The sequence below is a fragment of the Apium graveolens genome, unplaced genomic scaffold (assembly GCF_009905375.1).
Source record: "Apium graveolens cultivar Ventura unplaced genomic scaffold, ASM990537v1 ctg83, whole genome shotgun sequence".
NCBI classification, from domain to species: domain Eukaryota; kingdom Viridiplantae; phylum Streptophyta; class Magnoliopsida; order Apiales; family Apiaceae; genus Apium; species Apium graveolens.
Window position 1 is genome coordinate 32,065 of NW_027421065.1, and position 23,575 is coordinate 55,639.

At 32.8% G+C, this 23,575-nt stretch overlaps 4 protein-coding genes across 4 annotated transcripts; 2 read left to right on the forward strand and 2 right to left on the reverse strand.

The window, feature by feature from the left end:
- Positions 1–4,328: 4,328 nt before the first annotated feature.
- Positions 4,329–8,058, reverse strand: LOC141704851 (4-coumarate--CoA ligase 1-like). The gene is made up of 5 exons (XM_074508014.1): positions 6,862–8,058; positions 6,291–6,489; positions 5,572–5,785; positions 4,723–4,825; positions 4,329–4,631 (listed from the first exon to the last, which is right to left on the reverse strand). The coding sequence occupies exons 1-5, from the start codon at positions 7,858–7,860 to the stop codon at positions 4,506–4,508; spliced, it is 1,641 nt and encodes a 546-aa protein (XP_074364115.1). The 5' UTR covers positions 7,861–8,058; the 3' UTR covers positions 4,329–4,505.
- A 4,973-nt stretch (positions 8,059–13,031) lies between these two features.
- LOC141704853 (ACT domain-containing protein ACR11-like) lies at positions 13,032–16,651 on the reverse strand. The gene is made up of 10 exons (XM_074508016.1): positions 16,390–16,651; positions 15,650–15,707; positions 15,406–15,531; positions 15,219–15,313; positions 14,604–14,688; positions 14,438–14,497; positions 14,125–14,180; positions 13,834–13,939; positions 13,682–13,750; positions 13,032–13,233 (listed from the first exon to the last, which is right to left on the reverse strand). The coding sequence occupies exons 1-10, from the start codon at positions 16,539–16,541 to the stop codon at positions 13,171–13,173; spliced, it is 870 nt and encodes a 289-aa protein (XP_074364117.1). The 5' UTR covers positions 16,542–16,651; the 3' UTR covers positions 13,032–13,170.
- Positions 16,652–18,975: 2,324 nt separating this feature from the next.
- Positions 18,976–19,944, forward strand: LOC141704846 (uncharacterized). The gene has a single exon (XM_074508009.1). The coding sequence runs from the start codon at positions 18,976–18,978 to the stop codon at positions 19,942–19,944; it is 969 nt and encodes a 322-aa protein (XP_074364110.1).
- A 36-nt stretch (positions 19,945–19,980) lies between these two features.
- On the forward strand, positions 19,981–21,915 carry LOC141704847 (uncharacterized). Its single transcript, XM_074508010.1, has one exon. It carries the CDS (start codon positions 19,981–19,983, stop codon positions 21,913–21,915), a length of 1,935 nt encoding a protein of 644 aa, XP_074364111.1.
- The last annotated feature ends 1,660 nt before the right edge of the window (positions 21,916–23,575 follow it).

Here is a 23,575-nt window from a genome sequence, read left to right on the forward strand (position 1 = left end):
TAAGAAGGTCCAGGTGTCTGTTTTCCCATCATCTGAAATTAAGGCTTGGTAGGCCACCTCCTCCTCATCAGATAATCTGATGCTACCTGGACTCCCATCTGACATTTTGCAAAAGGGCCTACGGAAGAGTGTGGCCCAATCACCCCCAGCCCAGGTCAGCCTAACAAACTCATCCCTCCATTTGGGGTTGTTCTCAACTATAGAATTACTATCAAAGATATGGGGGATTTTGGGTCGTTGACGAATTAAAACTCAGCCCGGTTGAATCATGGAGCTATTATAGAATTGGAAAACTTTCCTAAAGACAGCTACAGAAAGAGGAAAATTGTTTCTAATACAAAGAACCATAAAACAGAGAATATTTCTCCATGCATTAGGAGGAAGTTGACAAGGGTTAATTTTTACATCTGCAAGCAGACGAGGAATAAATTCGTGAAATGGAAACCTAAGGCCCGCGTTCAAGGCTCCTCGATAAATAAATAAAGTATCCCCCTCACAGTTACATGTCATATCCCCTGGGGCAGCTGGGGTGATCCTAAGGTAAGGTGGAAGTGTATACAGAGTATTCAGGGATTCAATGCTATCCTCTAATTCATGAAAGGTGTTACCATGGTTATACGAATCTAACTCAGAAAGAGAGGGATATTCATCACCTCTAGAATTTATCATATCAATTAAGGAAGTATACGGAGATTGAATTTGAATGTTTGTACCTCTCTTAGAAACATTCATCTTCCCCAAACGAGCCAAGTCACGATCCGCCATTGATATGCTTCGGATGAATGCTTGAAACCCAGAAAAACTTGAGAAAGGTGGAGCTGCGGTGGCTAAAGTCGCCGGAAATCGCCTTCTAAGGAGAGAACTCTAAGAGGATTTTGAAAGAAAGTTGAGAAGTGAGAAGTGAAATGAGGATTATCACTTCACACTTCACTTATATAGACGAAAGCTCGGAATACGAGGCATTTTTAGGCCCATATAGCCAGGCCCAACTTAAAAAGCCCATATACAAGAAGTATCAGGAATAATCTGGAAGCTCCAGTAGAAAATGAAGGGTCGAGAATCGACCAGAATCTTAAAATGATTCGATCAGAGTCATGATCGACACAAAAAGGATCCTGATCGATATCTCATTCGAACAAAATGAAAGAAATCCACTAAGTTCGATCAGAGTCCTGATCAACACAAAAAAGGATCTTGATCGATATCTCATTCGAACAAAAGGAAAGAAATCCACTAAGTTCGATCAGAGTCCTGATCGACACAAAAGAGGATCCAGATCGATATCTCATTCGAACAAAAGGGAAGAAATCCACTGAATTCGATCAGAGTCCTGATCGACATAAAACTGAATCCAGATCGATATTTCATTCGATCAAAACGGTAGAAAGCCACCTAGTTCGATCAGAATCCTGATCGAAATCGATCAGGAATCCTGGTCGATTCTGCCCGTATCCTCGTCGAAGGCTCAATCGACTAGAATGTCACTTTGAAGACTAGTTCGATCAGAATCCTGATCGAAATCGATCAGGAATCCTGGTCGATTCTGCCCATATCCTGCTCGAAGGCTCAATCGACTAGAATGTCACTTTGAAGGCTAGTTCGATCAGAATCTTGATCGAAATCGATGAGGAATCCTGGTCGATTCTGCCTAGATCCTGGTCGAAGATTTAGTCGACCAGAGTGTTATTTTCTGAGCTAGTTCGATCAGGAATCCTGATCGATTTGGTATACATCCTGATCGATTTTAAGCCAGAAAATTGAAGAAAATCCAGAAAAATAAGGATAAATCCCAGAAATTAAGGGGAAAATCCAGAAAAATAAGGATAAATCCCAGAAATTAAGGGAAAAATCCAGAAAATTAGGGAAGAATCCTGTAATCAAGGGAAAAATTCCTGCAAATTAAGATAATTCCTGAATGAAAGGAATAAAAGTAAATCATTGTAAACGTGTAGGTCACTCCACACTTTACGCAAAACGATATCCAGTAAGGGAATAAATGAACTTAACTTTCGTGAAATCTTATACGGTTTCTTAAAAGTTGGGGAGCAAATGATAGGAATAAATAAATCCTGATTACATAATTAAATATTACAGTTTGGGCTGCAAGGCCCAATAAGAAGATGTATGACATTCAGACCAGAAAGGTTAACATGTTGATCAGGCCTAATGGACCAGATCAGGCCTGATGGGACAAAGAAGGCCCAAAAACCCTGATTATTTATTAATTTCGTAATTAATAAATAAGGGAGAAAAACAGCTATTAAGATAAGTCCTAGTGGGGATATAAATCCTTGTAGATTGGCCTCCAAGGAACCTCATGGGATAAGGAATCAGTTTCCTACTATCTAGGACTCCAAAGTCCATTCTAATTATGAGACTTGCCCACCAAGTATCCTATACCAAGTCCAATTCAAGGACTCTCACATCTATATAAGGGGTCTCACCCCACAACCAAGAACTACATTTTTTTTACTTGATCATTGGCAATCAGCAAGGTACGTAGGCATCTTGTTAAGGCAGATTGAGTCACGAAACACAAGAGCAGTCAAATCGAGCCTTGAAGCTCACGTTCCTTAGTACTAAATATAGCAATTATATATATATTAGTTTTTAATCCATAATAGGAATAATAAAAAAATTCAAATCGTATTACAATTATAATCTTTTTATTTATTATAATTAATAATCTTTATTAAGAAGTGAAACACCTTTTATGGTACTTTGGTTTCACCTCTTTTTGGCTTCATCAACTTTTGGTTTCACCCTTTCTAGATTTCATTATAACTCTAATTGTATGATTTTAATTCTTCTTTTACTTCTATATGACTAATAATATTATATATATTATCTTACCCGTTTTTAATTATAATTCTTATATTGATTTCAACTCGGTAATCATATTTCTCATATGATTCAATAGTATATTTTAATGAATAATAAATTTTTGAAATGGTATAATAATTATAATCTTTTTATTATAATCATAACACAAATATTGTACCTTTATTAATAAGTGAAACCCCCTTTTTTAAATGGTCCCAAATTTTATATCGCCTTATTTTTGTTCAACACATATTTTGGTTTCACTCCAATCATCCTACAATCATCTTATTTCTGATACAACTCTATATTATTTTATTTTTAATGTAATACTAACTAAATTGTTGAAATCGTATTGTAATTATTCCCATTTTTATTTCAGTTCGATAATACTATTTCTAGTATGACTCTTATATAACTATATAGTATTTTTTTAATGAAATAATAAAATTATTGAAATTATATTATTATAACCTTTTTTATTATAATTCTAATGCAAATAATGTATTTATCACATATACATTACATTTTTTTTACTTTTCTTAAAATAATTGTAAATAAAAAAATTAACAATAACTTTAATTCCCGATTTGTTCTCACCTTTATTTCACCTCTAGATTCGTATATTTTGAAAAATTCTAAATTGTTTTCAATAAATTAATATGGTTATTAGAATTATATTGTAATTATATTTTTTTAAATAATCAATTATACTTTAATAAATAATATATTTAGATAATAATGGTGATATATAATGAGAAAATGCACAGACTACCCCTTTTTCAAAACCAGATGCCTGAAAATACATACTGAGCGTGGAATGATAATTAAAATATCGGTCAACTTATGCGTGCGAATATTTTGTTTGAACTATACACATGTTTCTTATACTTGATCACCGCAACTAAAGTTTTGAGTTGGCTGAATACGAATGTTCAACACGTATCATTATTAAAAAAAATATAAAATATATTAACGTGGAATAGTGATTAAAATACCGACTAAATTACGCATGCTAATATTTTATTTGAATTATACACATGTTTCTTATACGTGATCACATCAATTAAAACTGATACAAATATTCAACATGCGTATCATATATTAAAAAAATATATATATAAACATATTAGAGCGGAATAGTGATTAAAATACGGGTCAACTTATGCGTACTAATATTTTGTTTGAATTATACACATGTTTCTTATATATGATTACTGCAATTAAAGTTTTGAGTTTGATGAACGAATGTTTAACATGCGTATTATATATTAAAAAATATAAAAACATGCATGTTCGACATGTTTATGCCTAGATATATACAAAGCATATTCGTGATGTACCCACATTCGTGTTCAGTAGAAATCTTGGACAATCCTTACCACCATCATTCCCACCACAGATAATTTCATGAATTTTCTCAGTAAAAATTAGAAATTTTGACATAACACTTATACTAATCTGATTTTTTTAAATTATTTAAATAAATTAACTCAGACCATGACCGGTTATCAACTACTACACAATTATACTTGATTAATCTTTTATCGTGAGATCATGTATATGTTTATGATCTTAAAGAATTCAAAGAAAAAAGAATTTACAAACACAAATCACATCACATAGAACAAACATATTAAGGTAGATACTTGTTCATCATAAAATTAGCATGTCATCCTTCCTGTTTAGTTCTGAGGAAGATCGCCTGCTGCCAGCCTTGCTCTCAAGTCCTTTCGGAGTATTTTTCCTGATGGTGATTTCGGAATCGAATCGACGAAAAATACTCGGTATACTCTCTTGTAAAACACCACCTGAAGATTGATCATGTAGCAGGTTACAAACAAACTCAAGTTAAACTCGATTGGTTTAATCACTTAGAGTTGTATCAGATCGAATAATTACCTGTTTTGAGATGAATTGCTTAACTTCATCTTCAGTTGTTGAGGAACCATTTGATCTCACAACAAAAGCTACTGGAACCTCTCCCGCCTTTTCATCGATCATGCTGATTAAACCAAAACAATGTACTATGAGTTTCAGCTTTAAAATCGGTTGAGGAATCATATTTTAAAGTAGAAAGGCTTAATGACCCTTTGAACCTCAAGATTTGCATTAATATACCCATATGCCCCCTTTGTTACTCGGATTCGGCTACAAGTGTGTCTGACACAGACACATGTCCAAGTATCGAACCCGGCAACATTTTAAATAATATACATATTTTTGGCCTAAAATAAGTGTCCAAATCCGAGTACTCATGTCCGAGTGTCGAGTGTCCGACACGGGTACTCGGAGGTAAAATAAAATGTCTGAGAGTAACATAGCCTGCCCCTTACAAAAGCGTTCATTTTTTACCCTGAAATATTAATGAAAGCCTACATTTAATCTTGGACCGGGGGAAACCAGTGTAAACAGAGCGGTTCAAGATTTAAAAAATATGTTTTAAGTACTTCATGGTCAAAAAGGAACGCTTTTGTAACACATAGAGAGATAGGTATATTGGTGCAAATTTTGAGTTTCGAAAGGTCATTAAGTTTAAAACAAGGCCAACTTTGACAGCAGAAGGAATATACCAAAACCAACATCAAGCATCGAAATCTCCGTAAATTTTCATAAAAAATTGTTGAATATAAATTTTAACGCGGATGTTGTTTGTGTTACCCTTGTCGAACTCAAATGAAGTAAGCTTACCCTTGGTTCTGTTAACTAATGTAAGATCTGGTTCATGAGAAATATACAGAATGCACTTACGGAACAACTGCAGCATCTGAAATGTTAGGATGAGTAAGCAACATGGCTTCAAGTTCAGCAGGGGCTACTTGGAAGCCTTTGTATTTTATGATTTCTTTTAATCTGTCAACGATAAATAGCTCATCGTCGTCGTCTATGTACCCGATATCACCTGTATGCAGCCAGCCTTCTTTGTCTATTGTTCTCTCAGTTGACTCGGGATCGTTGAGATAACCTGGTATATTTTGTCAACATTAGGTGGAAGCATCTTTACAATGTGACTGATTTCTTATATGAGTATCAAATAAACAATGTGATTGGCGGTGTTCTGGTGCACGTTTGATTCTTTTTCATGTGTTATGTGCATACAAACTATGTTTCTTTTAGTATAATTAACTCGCTGTCAGCCCCTCGTTATGGACTTGGTTGCTGGTAGGTTTGCCTCCATGATTGATTGTACTAATGTAGTAAGTAATAGAGTAATAACCATTTTGTTTTTTTATTTCAAAATGGTTGTTTGGAGATGGGGATCATCAGGGGTCGGCCTTGAGATTCCAGAGGCCTTAGTAGAAATCAATTAATGGGGCCCTAGACGCAAGTGTTGTTCGCCTATAGTCGGGGCCACCATTCGTGATCATGTAACACATTGAACATCTTTTAACAATGTAAAAGACTTATGAAAGTAATACTATTAACAAAAACAAGCTGACAGTAAAGGGTAAAGAGCTGTAATCACACACCTTTCATGATCTGATCACCTCGAATACAAATCTCTCCTCGTTGATTCCTCGGGAGAGAGATGGACGTATCAGGATCAACAATCTTCATCTCTGCATTTCTTACCACAGTCCCACACGCACCCGATTTGATCTCGAATGGTTCTTTAGCAAAAGCCAAACACATTGCTAAAACTGGCCCTGCCTCTGTCATTCCGTACCCCTGCATTATCATGCATTTGGCACTCACATTAACAAACTGTTTTACAATTAATCCACACGAAATGAATTCATGCTATAAATATATTTCTTTTTCTTAAAACGCAACTGATTTAACTATAATACCATCTTACTTAAAAAATAAGTTATTGGTTACTGGTAAAAATAGTATGATCATTTTCTTTAGATTTCCTATAATCTATGCATCATATTGTGTTTCAATAAACATATGATCTGTTCAGCAAATTCTAGGGTTTAATTCTTCTAAAGCAAACTATCTCGAATATTAGTCTGATGAGACCGATATCAACTAGGCTAACAACGACAAGTAATTGATTCACGATATCTTAACTATGAGCTAGAGTGAAATCTTTACCTGACCAAGCTTGGCGTTAGGGAACTTAGCTCGAACAGCATCCTCGAGATCCTTACCTAAAGGAGCAGCACCTGACATGACTGTTCTAACCGACGACAGATCATAATTATCAACCACTGGACTTTTAGCTATAGCCAGAACAATTGGCGGAACAAAAGGTCCAATTGTGACCTTGTACTTTTGTATCAGCTCCAAAAACGGAACAATATCAAACTTCTGCATAATCAGAATAGCAGTTCCAGCTCTAAGTCCACAAAGCAACACGGAGTTTAGTGAATAAATATGAAACAAAGGCAAAACACAAAGCATCACATCTTCACTATGCATATATAAATTTGGATTCTCTCCATCCACCTGTTGCGCTACACTTGTTACAAGTCCTTTATGAGTTAACATCACTCCTTTAGGCAGCCCCGTGGTACCTGATGAGTACGGGAGGGCCACCGCGTCATCAGGACTAATCACGACCTCAGGCATATATTTCTCATTAGCCTGACTCAACACGGAGAAATGCAAACAGCCTTCAGGAGGCGAATCAATACACATGATTTTCAACTTGTTCTCGCATGCATATTCTCTGATTTTATCAACATAGCTAGCTTGCGTAATTATAAGCTTAGCGTTTGATGCCTTGACTTGTTTGATAACCTCAGCAGATGTGAAAAAAGGATTAGCCATTGTTGATATGGCGCCACAGTAGGATGCGCCAAGGAAAGCAAACACGAATTCAGGCGCATTCGGTAGCAGGAGCATGATGGTATCACCCTGGTGAATACCAAGTGTTTTGAGACCTGATGAGACCTTTTTAGAAACGAGCTGGACATCATAGTACGTGTAGGTTTGGCCCGTGGCGCCGTTGATCAAACAAGGCCTGGAGCTAAATCTAGAGATGTTTTCGAAACAATAAGAATGTAAAGGAAGGTGTTTAGGGATGTAGATATCAGGCAGCTTTGATCTAAAGATTATGTCTTGTTTGTTGTTGTTAGTATTGGTATCCATTGAGGGAAAAGAGGACAGAGGGAGTTGAGTAGTTTAGATATGAGGCTTGTGGTTGATCAAACAAAAAGGATGAAATGGAGTTTATTACAAGAAAATGAAAAGGAGGGAGTTAATATATAAATGCAAGTCAAGATTATCAAAGGTGGCCTATGAGGAGGAGTTGGTGAGAGAGGAGTTGATGGGAATAAGCTGATTTGTTAATGGGTTGATTTGGATATGAAAATTGAAAAATATGGTAAGTGTAGTTGGTAAGGAAAAGGTTGGTTTTGGTATTGGGTGGGAGGTGGGCTTCAAGATATTAGGTGGTGAAATGAAACTTCAAAGTGCCAAGTTGACTCTCAGGTAGTGTGAATGTCTACTTGTAGTTTTTTGAGGAAAATATTATTTTTAGAGGTAGTTTTTATTTACGGAGCAAAATAGGAATAAAAATATAAAATTATATATGCATTTACAATTAAAGCACCGAAAAAATGAGTATAAGGGTAATTTGATATTTTCACTTTTTTTTTGTTCTGAAAAAAAGAGCTCTAAAATAAAATTTTCTTTTTTTCAAATCAAACGTTTATCTTAAAATATTTTATGTAGAGGAGTGTTAGGTACGTGAGTCGGTTATCAAAATATTTCCTGAATGATATTTGTGACAATGTAAACTTGTCACAATTTAATTTGTGATATGCACGTAAAGTTTCATCTCATTATCAAAAAAATTACTAATAAAAACCCAGAAAACTGAAACCGAAACCAGGTCTAAGGATGTTCTCAAACAAGTTACTTAACGTTAAGTCACTTCTCACTATAAAATTTTAGTGACAAATTTGTCAATACAAAGTACAATTTCCTTTATTTACAAAATACTCTTATATTATACTCATTTTCTTTTAACCTCACAGGCACATCAATCTTATAAAAATATTATACATCATAATTTCAGTTGAATATCCCATAATTTTTAGAATTAGATTAATAATAGAATAATAGAAAAAAATATTAAAATTATACAAGAACTGAGATTTAAAATTAAATTAAACTAATGGGCCTAAAATTTGGATCCAATTTTAATACGGATAACTTGGTGATTAAGAAATAGGGTTTTTTATCGTCCTAAATACACCCTATTCGTTTTCCTCGTATTTATTGTTAAAATTCATAGGGCTTTTTCTTTTAAAAATCAGCAATCTTGTAAAATTCGTAAAAAATTCATCGTAAATCAGAATTTGTTGATTCTGGACTTTTCGGAAAGGTATTTTCGTTCTCGACAACTTTCGTATTTCGTGATTTGAAAGAAAACATCATTAGATGGTCAAAATGGGTAAATCATATTTGGACAGGTTTTGAGGTAAACTTTCGATTAATCTTACTAGTGTTTTTAAAATTGTATGTTATGCGTTTATATGACATGGGCCAAGTGATGATATATTTGAAAATATTATGTGTTATACTATACGTTTATTGTATATATGTGGGATCTAGACGATAATTTTGGATCTCTAATTTGTGTTATGGTTTGTAAAAATATCAAATAAGAACTTAGGACCATAGTAATCGGATTGTAGTGACAGTTTTCTAAAAATTTGAGACCGTTATCACCCGGTTGTAATGATCGTGTCATGAATTACGGGTTTTAAATTACTGTTGTTTATGTGCTATGTGTATTGTATGTATCGAATAAAAATAATAATATGAAAGTTATCGAAAGTGTGTGTTTGGTATATCGTATAAAATGTCTTATCTTGTCATATGTTTATATGTTGCTTGACCCAATTAGTTCGATCGATTGGTTTTTTGCTAGGCTGTATAGTTCATTCTTACAATTTTCAGGTTTCGCCTAAGATTCGAGTCGGATGTCATTGAAGTTCAAGGATTTTGAATTGGAGTAGATTCATATTCGAACTTGCACTTTTAGCTGCGATTTCGTATTGTAATCTTTATAATAAAATTTCGTATAAATAAATCATATATTATTTTAATTTTTTAATTTAGAGTTAATAGTTCGAGAAGTGGGACCGTTACACAATGATCATCCCAGCTACATCGATCCCATATAAATATTATATACATTATAGTTTTAAAGCAGTTTTAGAAATGTGTACTCCAGCGTTTCTCTGGTATTAATTCTTGTACACCTTAAGTTTCACACGTAACTTAGTTTCCAAGTAGTAGGTTTACATAAATTTTGAAACGCTAAAAATATATGCACAAAATTTCAGTTATATTACTGTGAAGAATACGAGTCATTAGATTACCACTCACCCAAAAACCAGAAAACTGGCTGTGGCCAGTGAGTTATATATCACCCTCTCCACCAGCAAGTCAGCAACATTTTAGTTGTTGGAGAAAAAAGTTGAACTTCCCGCTAAATTTATGCCATTACTCTAATTTTTTCTTTTACTAAAGGGTCCTCTTGTAGATATATATAGTAATAATGAGTAGCGTTAAATATCTCAAATCCGATCTTAAAATTTGTCTCAAATGACATTACTTGATATTTATCATATTTTAATTGGGTTAAATATCAAGTAGGTCACTTACTGCGTCTAAATGTATCGAGTGAGTCACTGATTACAAAACTGACTCAAATGAGTCACTCTTTTGAAAATTTGTATCAAAAATATCACTCTATCGTTAGTCAAAATTTTTAAAAGTATTATATATTAAGTTTCACACATTTTTTATGAATGATATTACATCCAAATGAAAAATTCTGAGTTCTAGTATTTTAGATAATATTTTTAAATTTTTAAAAATTTATCTACTATTTATTTTTATTTAAATCAAACAAAACAATCAAAAAATTAAAAAAAAATAGTTGATAAAATTTTAAAAATCTAACAATATTAACTAAAATAGTAAAACTCGTAATCTTCCATTTGGATGTAATACATAAAAAATGTGTGAAAGTCAATATATAATACATTTAAGAACTTCGACTAAGGGTAGAGTGATATTTTTGATATAAATTTTTAAATGAGTGACTCATTTGAGTCAGTTTTGTAATCACTGACTCACTTGATACATTTGAAAGCAGTAAGTGACTTATATTTAACCCTATTTTAATTGCATATGAATGAAGGCGTGATCCATCTCATTATGAGAAAAATTATATAAATGTAACCGACTGAGGGAAGCAGAACTATATAAATATTGGAATTTAAATGCTATACATGTGTTCTCCTCTACCTCACTCCCTACCTCAGATGAACAAGAGTACGAGCGTTGAAACTCTTGTTTGTCCGCTACTTCCTAATAAATTATTATACTATCTCATAACCATTGCAATTGTATGAAAAATAAAAATCCCAAACTGTTTAACTTATTAATAAAGAGTATATAACTAATCTAGATTAGTACTTTCGCCTTCTAAGAACAAATTCAACAATAATCTAAAATATGGCTTATAAATATAGTGTCCGTTTGAGAAATCTTAAAATAAGTAACTTATAATTTAAAATTAATAAGTAATTTATAAGTGATAAGTAGATGAATACTTATAAGTTAGGTAAGTATTTGGATAATTTTACTTAAAAGTCAATTTTTTTTTGTTTAAGTGAATTAAAATAAATAAATTATAAATATAATTATATTAATTCATGAATTTTAAATTTGAATAATATTTACAAACATATATTTTTAAAGCTAAAGTTAATAAAAAAACGTAAAATGAAAATAAGTTGAGGAAAAGTACGTCACTGCTAACATTCAACTTATCAGCTTATAAGTTGTAAATTTGACTTATAAGTTAAGTCGACAAACTAGTCGTCGATAAGTACGTATGGGCTTAAAAGTTAATAAGTAGCTTAATCAGAGCACGCCAAACAGGCCCATAATAAATAATGGTATTCTAGTGATTTAGGACACTAATTTGATATATCAATTTCAACAATTTACCTTATAGTTATGCATTATTATTAAAATAATAATATATTTGAATTAAAATTCAAGGGAAGTGAAAGATGAAAGGAAAAAGATGTGTTAAAAAGGAGGGAAACAAATTTTTAATTGATAAAAATAAAATAAGGCATGTGCTGTTGTGTCCTAAAAATAAGACTTTTAACAGCTTCTTAGTTCATTCCTAAATTTAATATAAAATATTGTATCTTAGTAACTTAGGACATCAATAGCTATTTATAAAATAAAAGTTAAGAGAGGAGAGAGGTTAAGGAATGAGAAGAAAATCTTAGTGGATTTTAGTGATTTAAGGAATTACTAGAATACTGTTGGAGTAATTTTTTTCTCCCTATTCCTTATATTTGACTTTAAGACTCCAAATAGCTAAGCTGTTGAATTTGCTCTAACATTTTAAGCCATATTTAGGACACCGTTGCAACTCTGATTTTTATCAATTGTCCTAAATTTTGATTTAAGACATGTTTAAGTCATTTTTTGGACTTGTTCTAATTCCTATTAAATCTTGGTTACGTGCAAAAAAGGTAGACGAACAACTAATAGGAACGGCGTGCAATTGTATTAGGTTATCATAATCAGCTTACCTTATTTATGATATCTCATCATCAAATCTGTACTTAAGTTATAATAGCTGCATCAGCATCACAACCTGTAGAGTGATATATCAACATCTATGGATAATCACAAACTATTTCTTTTCGATAAGCTTCCCTGTTTCATCTTTTCATCTCCCCCTTCCATCTACTCAACTCTATCCCACAATATTTACGTACGTGTAGTTTCGACTTAAGAGTATGTTTGGGAACATGCATTTCATTTTGAATAATAAATTTAAAATGACATGATTTGAGTTATAATTTCAAATTCTCATATTTGTAATAATAGTTGATGCTCTGTTTGGGAACCGAAATTTTATTTGAAATTCTGAATTTGATCATATAACATGTTTGGAAACTTGGAATTTGGTTTTCATTTGAAATTCAAGACATACAAATATTAGTATAAACATGAGAATTTGAAATGACAACTCAAATCGTGTCATTGAATGAATGCAAGTTTCCATACATCCTCGGAATGTATTCGATTCCAAATGAAACCCAAATTCTTTTGTTCATCCAAACATGTTATTTGACCAAATTCAGAATTTGAAATGAAATCCAGATTCCTAAACGGACCATAAAAAAAATTGAATTTTGTAACGAGAGGATGAGTATGTGCCAGATTGCGGTGTTACTGATATAGCAGTTGTCTAAGGCATTCAACAATAGTAAAGCAAGAAAATTTCATGTATTTCATTTTCATGTGTATAGTAATTTATTCATCATGTCCAGTACAGATATGGGGAGTAATCATGAATTATGAACTGCCTTTAAAATGTATCATCTTTATTTCAACAAGTATGATGTCTTAAAAGCTCCCCTCTTCTGTTGTTGGTCGCCTCAAATAATAACGTAAGCTATTAGCAAGAACCTGCCAGTTTCATATAGTTATGTACGCCCTTTAAGGCGACCGAACAGATAAAGATATTAGAGTATTTAGTTATTGGCTTGATGACCTTTCAGCCCTTAAGTATGGGTCGTTATACATATCAACCCCAAAAGTGTGAAGTCATACATTTTAACTACATTTTAAACCCTGTAGTATTATGTATCGTTCCTTTTAGCCCTTTTCGGAAATACAATGACATATCGGCCAATATCTGAGAGTGAAAACGTCTGGCCAATATGTCATTTATTGCCGAAAAGGGCTAAAAGGAACAATAACTAATACTACATGGGTGGAAATGTATGACTTCATACTTTGGGGGCCGATAGGTATAACGGCTCATATTTTAGGGGCCGAAAGGTCATTAAGCCTTAGTTAATTGAAAGTATGTTTGATTACTCGAAGAATACTATAGCATTGTAAGATCGGTTACCTGTTGAAGAGGTTTGATGAGAGGCTTGTTTCTGTAGTTGACATGAAATGTTGCCTTGGCCAACAAACCCTGAATTAAAATAGAAGACATTTGTGAAAAGAGCACAGTAGACATGATCAAACATGTAAACTAACCAGGAGCAAGATATTTACCTCTGTATCAAACTCTCCTGATACAACATTAACATTGATGTCAGTGATAATCCTGACAAGGTCCACAAGTAAACCAGGGCGATCTACTGTCTCAACATATAACAAGCTGCAAAATTATGAAAATTTGTTGTGTTCTTATCTCATTATTGATCAAGTACATCGATAGGAATGATAAACCAAACCTTAATGTCAATTGTAAACCTTAAGAATAGTCGAGCTCACTTGTGAGTTCTTGGATGGATAATTCCCCATTACACTAAGAGGTATATACGATGTAATATAGTCAAATACCTTCGTTCAGAGCCATCGTCCCTAACTCTGATCCGAGTTGCAATATCAATATCAACCTGAACGGTTACAGTAGAAAAGACAAAATGTACATAAGAAAAACATGAATATAGCTCTTCCACATATGAATATAAATAGGCGTATTTGTGGAAGTCTGCATTTTATTTGGTTAACTGGATTCTGTAAGCTATCATAACCTTTGATTGCATATCATTATCTTTGAGTTGTAGTACATGCAATCTTTTTGCTAATTATAATACTGACACTTAAAACAGCCAAATGTACTTCTAATTCTCTATGTTCATGCTTTTGGTACCTGTTCACTTGGTGGCAAAACTCCGAAGGCAGCACCCATTGCTAATTGCCCACTGGATTCCTGTAATGAATATTGAATATATCTAAACTTAAACAAACGAGAAATCATGCCATAGGTGCTAGCACGTATTTCTCGTCTAGGATACACAGATGTGAAGATTGAGTACCGGGTGATATTCCAGCAAATTGTTAATAATTGTCAAACGAATTGACTCGAGCATTTCCGGGTCCTCTATTTTCCTACCATCAGAGCTGCAAATAAGTCAGCCGGATTAGAATCACCTCAGAGTAGCGCGTTTGTGTTGGGTACAAACTGTCCCAATATAAATTCAAAACAGGGAAATGCTAGTTTTATGAAAGCATTCACACGCCAGACACTAGAAATCTTGAAGAAGTTTTTTCAAAAAAAAAGTTCTGGAAGAAGTCCTAGGAAAAATCTATGACTATCCAACAATTAACTTATATTTCACTTCAAACTGGATTAAATATTAAAACAGTCGATACTTGAGACACTGAAAGTCGATTGTCAAATAGTCCATTTCACTTTTATCTGAGGCTGAGGTTAGCTGTACAACAATTTCATTTTTGAACAAAGTTTTAGTACCAAAAACTAAGTACACAAATAAATTGACAGCTTAACCTCTGGAGAGATGACTATAAGAACATCGCTAAATTCTACTCCAAAGAAACTACATAAGTAAAGCAACACCAAGTAAACTGAATCAAACATTAAGTTGGAAAATCATAGAAGTCTGAAATTGCAGATACAGCAGGAAGCTTACACTTTAGTGATGGCAAACTTGTTGTGCTTCCCAGAAGAATCGAGGAAGACCTCTGCCTTGACAACATTAAGTCCAAGATTTCTAAGTGCGCTCATCTAAAATGACATGATACAGCATATTAATAAAAGGTGAACAATAATCTGCACTTCACATTTACAGTAATTTAATAATGAAAACAATATCAAACTGTGTCAAGGAGAGCTCCAAGTCGATCCCCAAAAGTGATCTCCACGACTGTTGCATCTGGATCTGAATCCTGATCTATTATAACTTTAGGCGTCGGGATTGTATCAGTCTCTTGGTAACTTCCATCCTGTTAAGAGATGCTACTTCAATCATGGTATTCAAAGAATGAAAGTTTTTCATTTATATAAGGAAGCTAGTGTGGAACGGAAACAGCTGCTTTCTTAGATTTCAGTCCTGTTTGATACCTCCACAGTGGGGGCTGATGATGCTTTTACAATAACTGTACTTGCTGACGACGACAATCTGGAAGAATCCACAGCCAGAATTACTACAAGAATAGTTGCACGGAACACCAGAAACTAATACTGATACAATTATAGAGCAGAAATGCAGCAAAAATAAAGGATAACTTCATCAATTGTGCATGTATTAATAGTTTGTTAGTAAACGGTTATAGATTGTTTGTATACATGAATACTATATAATCAGCCTTTTCAGCTACATGCTCTTGTACTTATATGCAAAATTTGTTTTCTCTTGCATTCAACCTAAACCATCTGCAATTAGAAAACCCGAACCAACCCGGAGAATAAAAATGAAAGTTGGACATGAGTCCAATATCAGAATTGCCTAACTAGGCACAATTAACTCACAATCCTAATTAGGAAAAGGTCAATGAGCTAAACAGTGTGATTATATTATCTGAACTATCCAACCATTCATATTACATATAGTACTAGTATAGAAACATTCATTCAGACTCTAGCAAATAAAACAATAATTTAAGATACCATCTAAGAAAATGACTTGTAGCTAGAATCTTCACTATTATAACAAATATTCTCAAGAAAAAAGAAAGATTTAATAACAACTGTTAGCATAATATCATGTTGGTCCTTTTTCTAACGCCTTGAGGTTTTAGAACGATGGGTTACTTAACATGGTATCAGAGCAGGTTGAACTGAAAAGTAACCATCAAGCATACCTTAATTTTGGTGAAATGCACGAGTGGTTTAGTGAGTCAAAAGAAGAAGTTGAGCTGAAAAGAGATGGTCTTGAAATGGGCTGCACTTCAAGAGCCTTCAAGTTGCTGTAAATCCCAAGAGTACAACCAGAAGAAGCCATGGCCACAGCCATTTTAGTTGGCGGAGCTCAAGTATATATATTAAAATAATGATTAATAAAGCCTGACAAGAGAGCTTAGGAGGATGAGGTACTTTGTGTGTGCATACCAAGAATTTAGGATGGCAGTAAAAATTTGTGAGGACTAGAATAGAACCACTTGGCATGGTTGATGATATTGTTGTCTTGTTCTAAAAGTATACGCCATTCCCATAATATCAAGATAGAAATATTATTAACCACGTTATCTATATGCTCTTGTACTTGCTTTTTTACGGGGCTGATTTTTTAGTCACTCTTAGGTCTATATACTGGCCAAGTAATCGTGGTTATCATGTCGATAAGTCGAGTCGGGTCGATGGAGGTCCACCTAATCGATTAGTCGAATAGTCGTAGACTACTCGCTGACTAGTGGACAAATTAATAATAATTAATTAAATATTATGTAATAATATAAATATTATATACGTGGTTTCCCGAAACAAATAACATTCTCATCTCATATATATCAATCACAAAATAGATATGATGAACACAACACTACTGCAAAATTAAACTTGGGAAACACATCTTAAATAGTGTTTATTTTATGTGCTATAGAAGATAGGTACTTAGCGTTTTTAAAATAACCACTATAAAAGAGGTTATAATAAACTAAAAAATAAATGTAAAATAAATAGAAAAATACTAATATAGCGCTTGAATAAAGGAGTGTTATGTAAGTGACAACTTGGATAACGCTTAAGCATGAGCTATGCAAGATATAGTATTTTAAGTAATTTTTATTTATTTTTTATTTAATTTCTATAGCATTTCTGAAAGCAATATAGTAGAGAGTGTATTTTAAGTCCTTTTTTTATATTTTTAAATTGAACTCGTTAAACAATTCTAAGTAATACTTATATATAGTATCCCTACACATACACCTAATTAAAAACACATGTTATACGACTCATCACATCCTCCAAATTCCATGTTCCTAATTCTACTCAACAAATCATCACGAAAATCATTGTAAGTGCTGGGTTCTGATACATCTTTGACAAACTCAATTTAATTTGTTTGGGCTTCTTGGAGAGTTATAAGTGTCGAGGTATCTTAATTTGTAGGTCTTGAAATTTCAGAAACCATTTCAACCATCTATGCCTTTATCTCAATTTGCGAGTATTCAGTTGTTCAATTATTAGTTTTAGAGTTTTTAATTTTTCGGTTTCCTTATCTAGGGTTCTTAATGTTGGGTATTGACACCTGGAGATCTTTTGTGTAATTATAGTACTTAATTGAGTTTTGTGATGAATTTAATTTGATAAATTAATTAAATTATTAATATTGATACTTACACAGCTTTGTATATAGGAGGTTGTAAAGCTCTATAGTAAAAATAATTAATCTCAATTTGTGAGTATTCAGTTGTTCAATTATTAGTTTTAGAGTTTTCAATTTTTTCGGTTTCATTATCTAGGGTTCTTAATGTTGGGTATTGACACTCTGATTAATGGAGATCTTTTGTGTAATTATAGTACTTAATTGAGTTTTGTGATGAATTTAATTTGATAAATTAATTAAATTGTTAATATTGATACTTACATAACTTTGTATATAGGAGGTTGTAAAGCTCTGTAGTAAAAGTAAATTTATTTTTACTACAGAGCTTTAATCAAGGTGCCAGATTATTTAATTTGTCTGTAATGATAAATTTGATATATTTCTATTAGTGGTTGGTCCAGGACTAATTTTTCCATGGTCAGCAAACACAAATATGCAGGCCACCTAATAGAATATTGTTGTATTATATACCAATCACATAGACTTCTACACACTGAATTTTATTTGACATGAACATCATTGATGACACTCAACAGTGTTTATTAATAATGTACTTGCTTGAATTAATTATTATAAAATTGCTTCTACAATATTTTGTTAGGTCAGTTTTGATTAGTTTATAAGTCAATTAATATCTATGTAGTCTATATTAGTTTTAAAATAAATTGGAATTTTTTTCGTAAGAGACACAAATTTAAGTTGCTTGTACTGAATTTAAGTTTATGCATATATATTATCCAAATTGTGTGCTCCAATTAATATGTATTTTAAATAATTATAATAAAAAAAAATTATTTATCTTCCAAAGCTTGTATATGTGTTATTTTTAAAATTTCTTTGCATCACGTCCTAGAGAAAATGTCATAAGTAACACCTTTCTCGTTTTACATTCTTTAAATTTATTTATAAAATGTCAAAGCCATTATAAATAACTACTAAGTATTGACCCGGTAACAATTCAAAATGTAACACCTTTGTGATTTTTATATTCTATTAGCTCATTTTAATTATTTTTTTATGATTGTTCCTTATTATTTGTTGTGCAAATTAATGTGCGGGGCATAATTTAAATATAAATGACCTAATTATGCTCATCTTCAGGTTATATATTGTTGGTAATTTAATGGACAGTAATTGGGTTAAAGCAAATCGTATGTCAAAAGAATATAAACATGGCGTGAATGACTTCTGTAAGCATGTAGGTAAACATGCTAAGGATATTCGGTTTATCAAGTGTCCATGTTTGAAATGTTTGAATATTATAGAAGTTGACGGCCTGAACAAGTTGAAGGAACACTTGATGTGTGAAGGTATTGACAAAACTTATACATGTTGGACATATCACGGTGAAAATAAAGGAGAACGTCGATCAAGTAAGTTTGATTCGAATTATCATTTCGTAGATAAAGAAAATACAAATTTTATAGAAGACATTGAAAGTATCAATTCTAGTGATAAAATTGACATCGGGAACATGATTAATTCAGAGTTATGGGATCATCCTAATATGAATGAGAGACTAAATGATGATGCCGCATTACCATTATGGCCCGGGTGCACCAAGGCTTCTAAATTATTGGTCGTGTTTACTTTGTATAACTTAAAAGCTGGACATCAAGTTTCTGATGTGTTCTTCACGGAGCTGCTCACAGCTGTTAGTGAACTATTGCCATATGGAAATATCTTGCCTCGTAGAACTTATGAGGTTAAACAAATGCTCAAATCTATTGTATTAGTACATAATAGGATTCATTTTTGCCCCAATGACTGTATTTTATATCGAAAAGAGTATACAGAGCTTAAAGTTTGTCCAAAGTACGGTTTAGAACGTTATAAGAATGGTAATTCTCCCGCCAAGATCATGTGGTACTTTCCCATAATACCCAGACTTAAGCGATTGTATGCTAGTATGGAAAATGCTAAAAATTTGACATGGCATCATGATGGGAGAGTTAAAGATGGGATGTTAAGACACCCTGTCGATTTACCACAGTGGAAGACATTTGACGATAAACATAAGGATTTCGGGAAGGAACCAAAGAATCTTTGTTTAGCACTTTCAACAGATGGAATTAATCCTTACAATCTTTAAAATTGTTCTCATAGTACGTGGCCTGTAATTTTGATGATGTATAACTTGGCACCATGGCTTTGCATGAAGCGCAAATATATGATGATGTATGTTTTAATATCGGGGCCTGTACAACCTGGTAATGACATTGATGTGTACCTTGCACCTTTAATAGATGACTTGAAGCTACTATCGGAAGAGGGCATTGAAGTACAAGATGCATACAGAAAATATCATTTCAAGTTGAAAGCCATGTTATTCGGAACAATAAGTGACTTTCCAGCTTACAGCAATCTTTCAGGATATAGTGTGAAAGGCTATTATGCATGTCCTTTGTGTGGTGAGGAGACTAATCATATTCGATTAAAAAATTGTAAGAAGTGTGTTTACATGGGGCATAGGAGGTGGTTGAGATCAAACCATCCCTATAGAAATATGCCATTGCCATTTAATGGTAAAGTGGAAGAACGAGGTGCTCCTCCTATACCATCAGGTGATGAAGTATTTAGTGAGGTTGAAAATCTAAACATAGAGTTTGGTAAAAAATTCGCAAAGGATGTTCCTAGCAGGGGTTGGAAGAAGCGTTCAATATTTTTTGAATTAAGTTATTGGAAAGACCTTTATGCTAGGCATTTTATCGATCTTATGCATGTGCAGAAAAATGTTTTCGATAGCATAATTGGTACAATGCTTGGTGTCAAAGGTAAAACTAAAGATGGTCTTAGTGCAAGACAAGACATGGTGGAGATGGGAATAAGAGAAGAACTATCCCCTGCCCAAAAACATGGAAAATCAACACCCTATTTACCTTCTGCTGCTCATACTCTATCTAAGGATGAGAAGAGAGTATTACTACAAACTCTCCATTCTATCAAGGTGCCAGAAGGATACTCATCCAATATGAAGAGACTTGTTTCCTTGAGCGACTTAAAGTTAAAGAATTTGAAATCACATGATTGTCATGTTATCATGGAAAATTTACTTCCAATTGTTATTCGTTCTATTTTGACAAATGAGGTGCGGGTGACGATCACAAAGTTGTGTTGGTTCTTTAAATCAATGAGTAACAAAATCATTGATCCAAGAAGATTGTCGTATCTACAACGACAAATTGTTGAAACACTTTGTGAGGTTGAGATGTACTTTCCACCATCATTTTTTGACATCATGGTTCATCTAACTATACACTTAATTTATGAGACTAGAATGTGTGGTCCTGCTCGTATGAGATGGATGTACCCAGTTGAACGTTATTTGAAAATTTTGAAAGAATATGTGATTAACAGGTCTCGACCAGAGGGTTGCATCGCTGAACGCTATTTAATAGAAGAAGCAATAGAGTTTTGGTCAGAATTTATCCCAAACGTCGAAGCAATTGGTTTGCCAATTGATCGTCATAGTGGTAGGATTGATGGTGAAGGTGTAACTGGAGGTCAACAAGTTGAGATCGATGGTGCGCAATGTCATCGGGTACACCTTTGTGTTCTACACAACTCTGTTGATGTTGTTCCTTTTGTAGATTTGCATAAGGAAACTATTAGTTCAGAACATCCGGAAAAAGGTGCCAATTGGATAGAGTTAGAGCATAATCGCACATTCATTGAATGGTTCAAAAGTCACACCACGAATGAGTTACTGCAAAATAGTGAATCAATATCAGATAGAGTAAAATGGTTGGCAAGAGGCCCTGATCCATACGTATATTCTTACAAATGCTATCTAATAAATGGATATACTTTTTACACTCTAGAACATGACGTAATGAGCACAATGCCGAATAGTGGAGTCGCAGTTACTACAACAACATTACACCAATCATCGAATAATGAAGATCCAGTGTTGTCTGATACGACATACTTCAGAAGGATTGCGAATATTTGGGAGCTGGATTATGTAGGATTTAAGGTGCCAATGTTTGATTGCAATTGGGTTAACAATGTTGGTGGTGTATATGTTGAGGAATCAGGGTTTGTACGGGTTGAATCTTGCTAAGGTTGGGTACAAAGATGATTCATTCATAATGGCAACACAGGCCCAACAAATTTTCTATGTTACAGATCCTGAAAAATAAACGCTATGCAAGCTGAAATCTGTAGTAGTGCAAACATATAAACAAACATATAAACAGATTATACTACATGTATATTCAGTTTTAATCAATTTATATATACATAAACACACCCGCATAAAGATATATAAGCTGAAATTACTGTTGCTGATTTTTATTAGGTTTTTAATTTTTTTTATTTTTCTCATTTTAAATTTTGATTGGGACGACTAGTCGACCAAGTTGTCTGGCTAGTCGATAAGTCGACCGACTAGTCGACAATTTGCAAGTCGAGCTCTTCATTCGAATTTCTCAAACCGACTAGTTGACTAGTCGCGACTAGTCGAACGCGTCATGACAACAATGCTTATACTCGAAAGAATTATAAAAAAGCCTTAATCTTATTATTTGAAATTAATGGGAAAAAATTAATACCGGTTTTAAAGAAAATCTTAATTTAAAATTTTCGTTTCGATTATTCTAACTTTTCAAATTGGTGTTCATCCAAATGACCAAAATATAAGAATATTACCGACAATCTTACTTCACAATCAATGTCGCACTCTCTGGAGTCATCTTTTTTCTAAACTCGCCACCTGAATGCTTTAAAATTACATTAAAAATGAATTACATCTCTCATTCAAAAGAACCTTCCCCGATTCCTAGAAACGTTTATAGCTCGAGATCGGAGGATTTTACCCTCTAATGGCAAGAGATGAAACATGCTGAACAATTTTTATTTTGATTTTATGTTTATTTTGATTTTATATTTTTGAGGTTTAATTTTATTAGTTTTGTAGTCTTTATATAAATTCTTAATTTATTATATTTGTAAATTAAGATAAAATATTGTCATGACTTTGTTATTTTTTGTCGATCATGATATTTTAAAATTTATAGATAAAAAATGGAAAAAAATAAAATTTTATTTTATAATATTCTTTACTCTGACTTAGAAAATAAAAACTAATATTTATTTCTGAAACTATTTATCAAATAAGAATATCTAAATACAAGTGTAAAATTAAAGAAATTGTAAAATTAAAGCAAATACAAAATAAAGAAAAAGAACTTTTCAACCAAAATTATAAATAAATAGGGGTACTAATATGGTTTTTTTACTCAACAAATTAATCAAAATGGATGGAATACATGAATATATTTGCAACGTGAATTCAAATTTTTTTATAATCTAAATACAGAAGGAAAATATATTTGTGACATTTCATGCACCATCTCATACATGCTCTATTTTTTTGATAATTTGTTGAGGTGAAAGGATGCATGTTCAAATCCAATGGTGGTTTATGCTCTTTTTGTGTATCCTTGAAAGTATCCATAAACATATGCTCTTGATTATCATCATCCTGTAGTAAAAAATAACATACACTAGGTACGCATATAGATGATATTATTATTAGTTCTTCACGAATATCTTTACCTGTAGAATTTTTCTTTAACTTCAATGGACATTCATTTCTTCTCCATCACGATTATTCCTCCTTAGACTCATAAAATTTTTATAAAGAAAAATTTATGTATATGTATGTATATAATGCTCCTCTACTATAGTTCTGTACAAAGATTACGTGTTGGTGATAGGAA

Coding starts and splice junctions, on each gene's coding strand:
- LOC141704851 (XM_074508014.1), bottom strand. CDS start 7,860: ATGGATACCAATACTAACAACAACAAACAAGACATAATCTTTAGATCA. Junction 5,786..6,290: donor AGGTGATCAGATCATGAAAG/GTGTGTGATTAC, acceptor AAAATATACCAG/GTTATCTCAACGATCCCGAG. Junction 4,826..5,571: donor TCAGATGCTGCAGTTGTTCC/GTAAGTGCATTC, acceptor TGGTTTAATCAG/CATGATCGATGAAAAGGCGG.
- LOC141704853 (XM_074508016.1), bottom strand. CDS start 16,541: ATGGCTGTGGCCATGGCTTCTTCTGGTTGTACTCTTGGGATTTACAGC. Junction 14,498..14,603: donor ATTTGCTGGAATATCACCCG/GTACTCAATCTT, acceptor TATTCATTACAG/GAATCCAGTGGGCAATTAGC. Junction 13,751..13,833: donor CAGGAGAGTTTGATACAGAG/GTAAATATCTTG, acceptor ATTTTAATTCAG/GGTTTGTTGGCCAAGGCAAC.
- LOC141704846 (XM_074508009.1), top strand. CDS start 18,976: ATGGACAGTAATTGGGTTAAAGCAAATCGTATGTCAAAAGAATATAAA.
- LOC141704847 (XM_074508010.1), top strand. CDS start 19,981: ATGTATAACTTGGCACCATGGCTTTGCATGAAGCGCAAATATATGATG.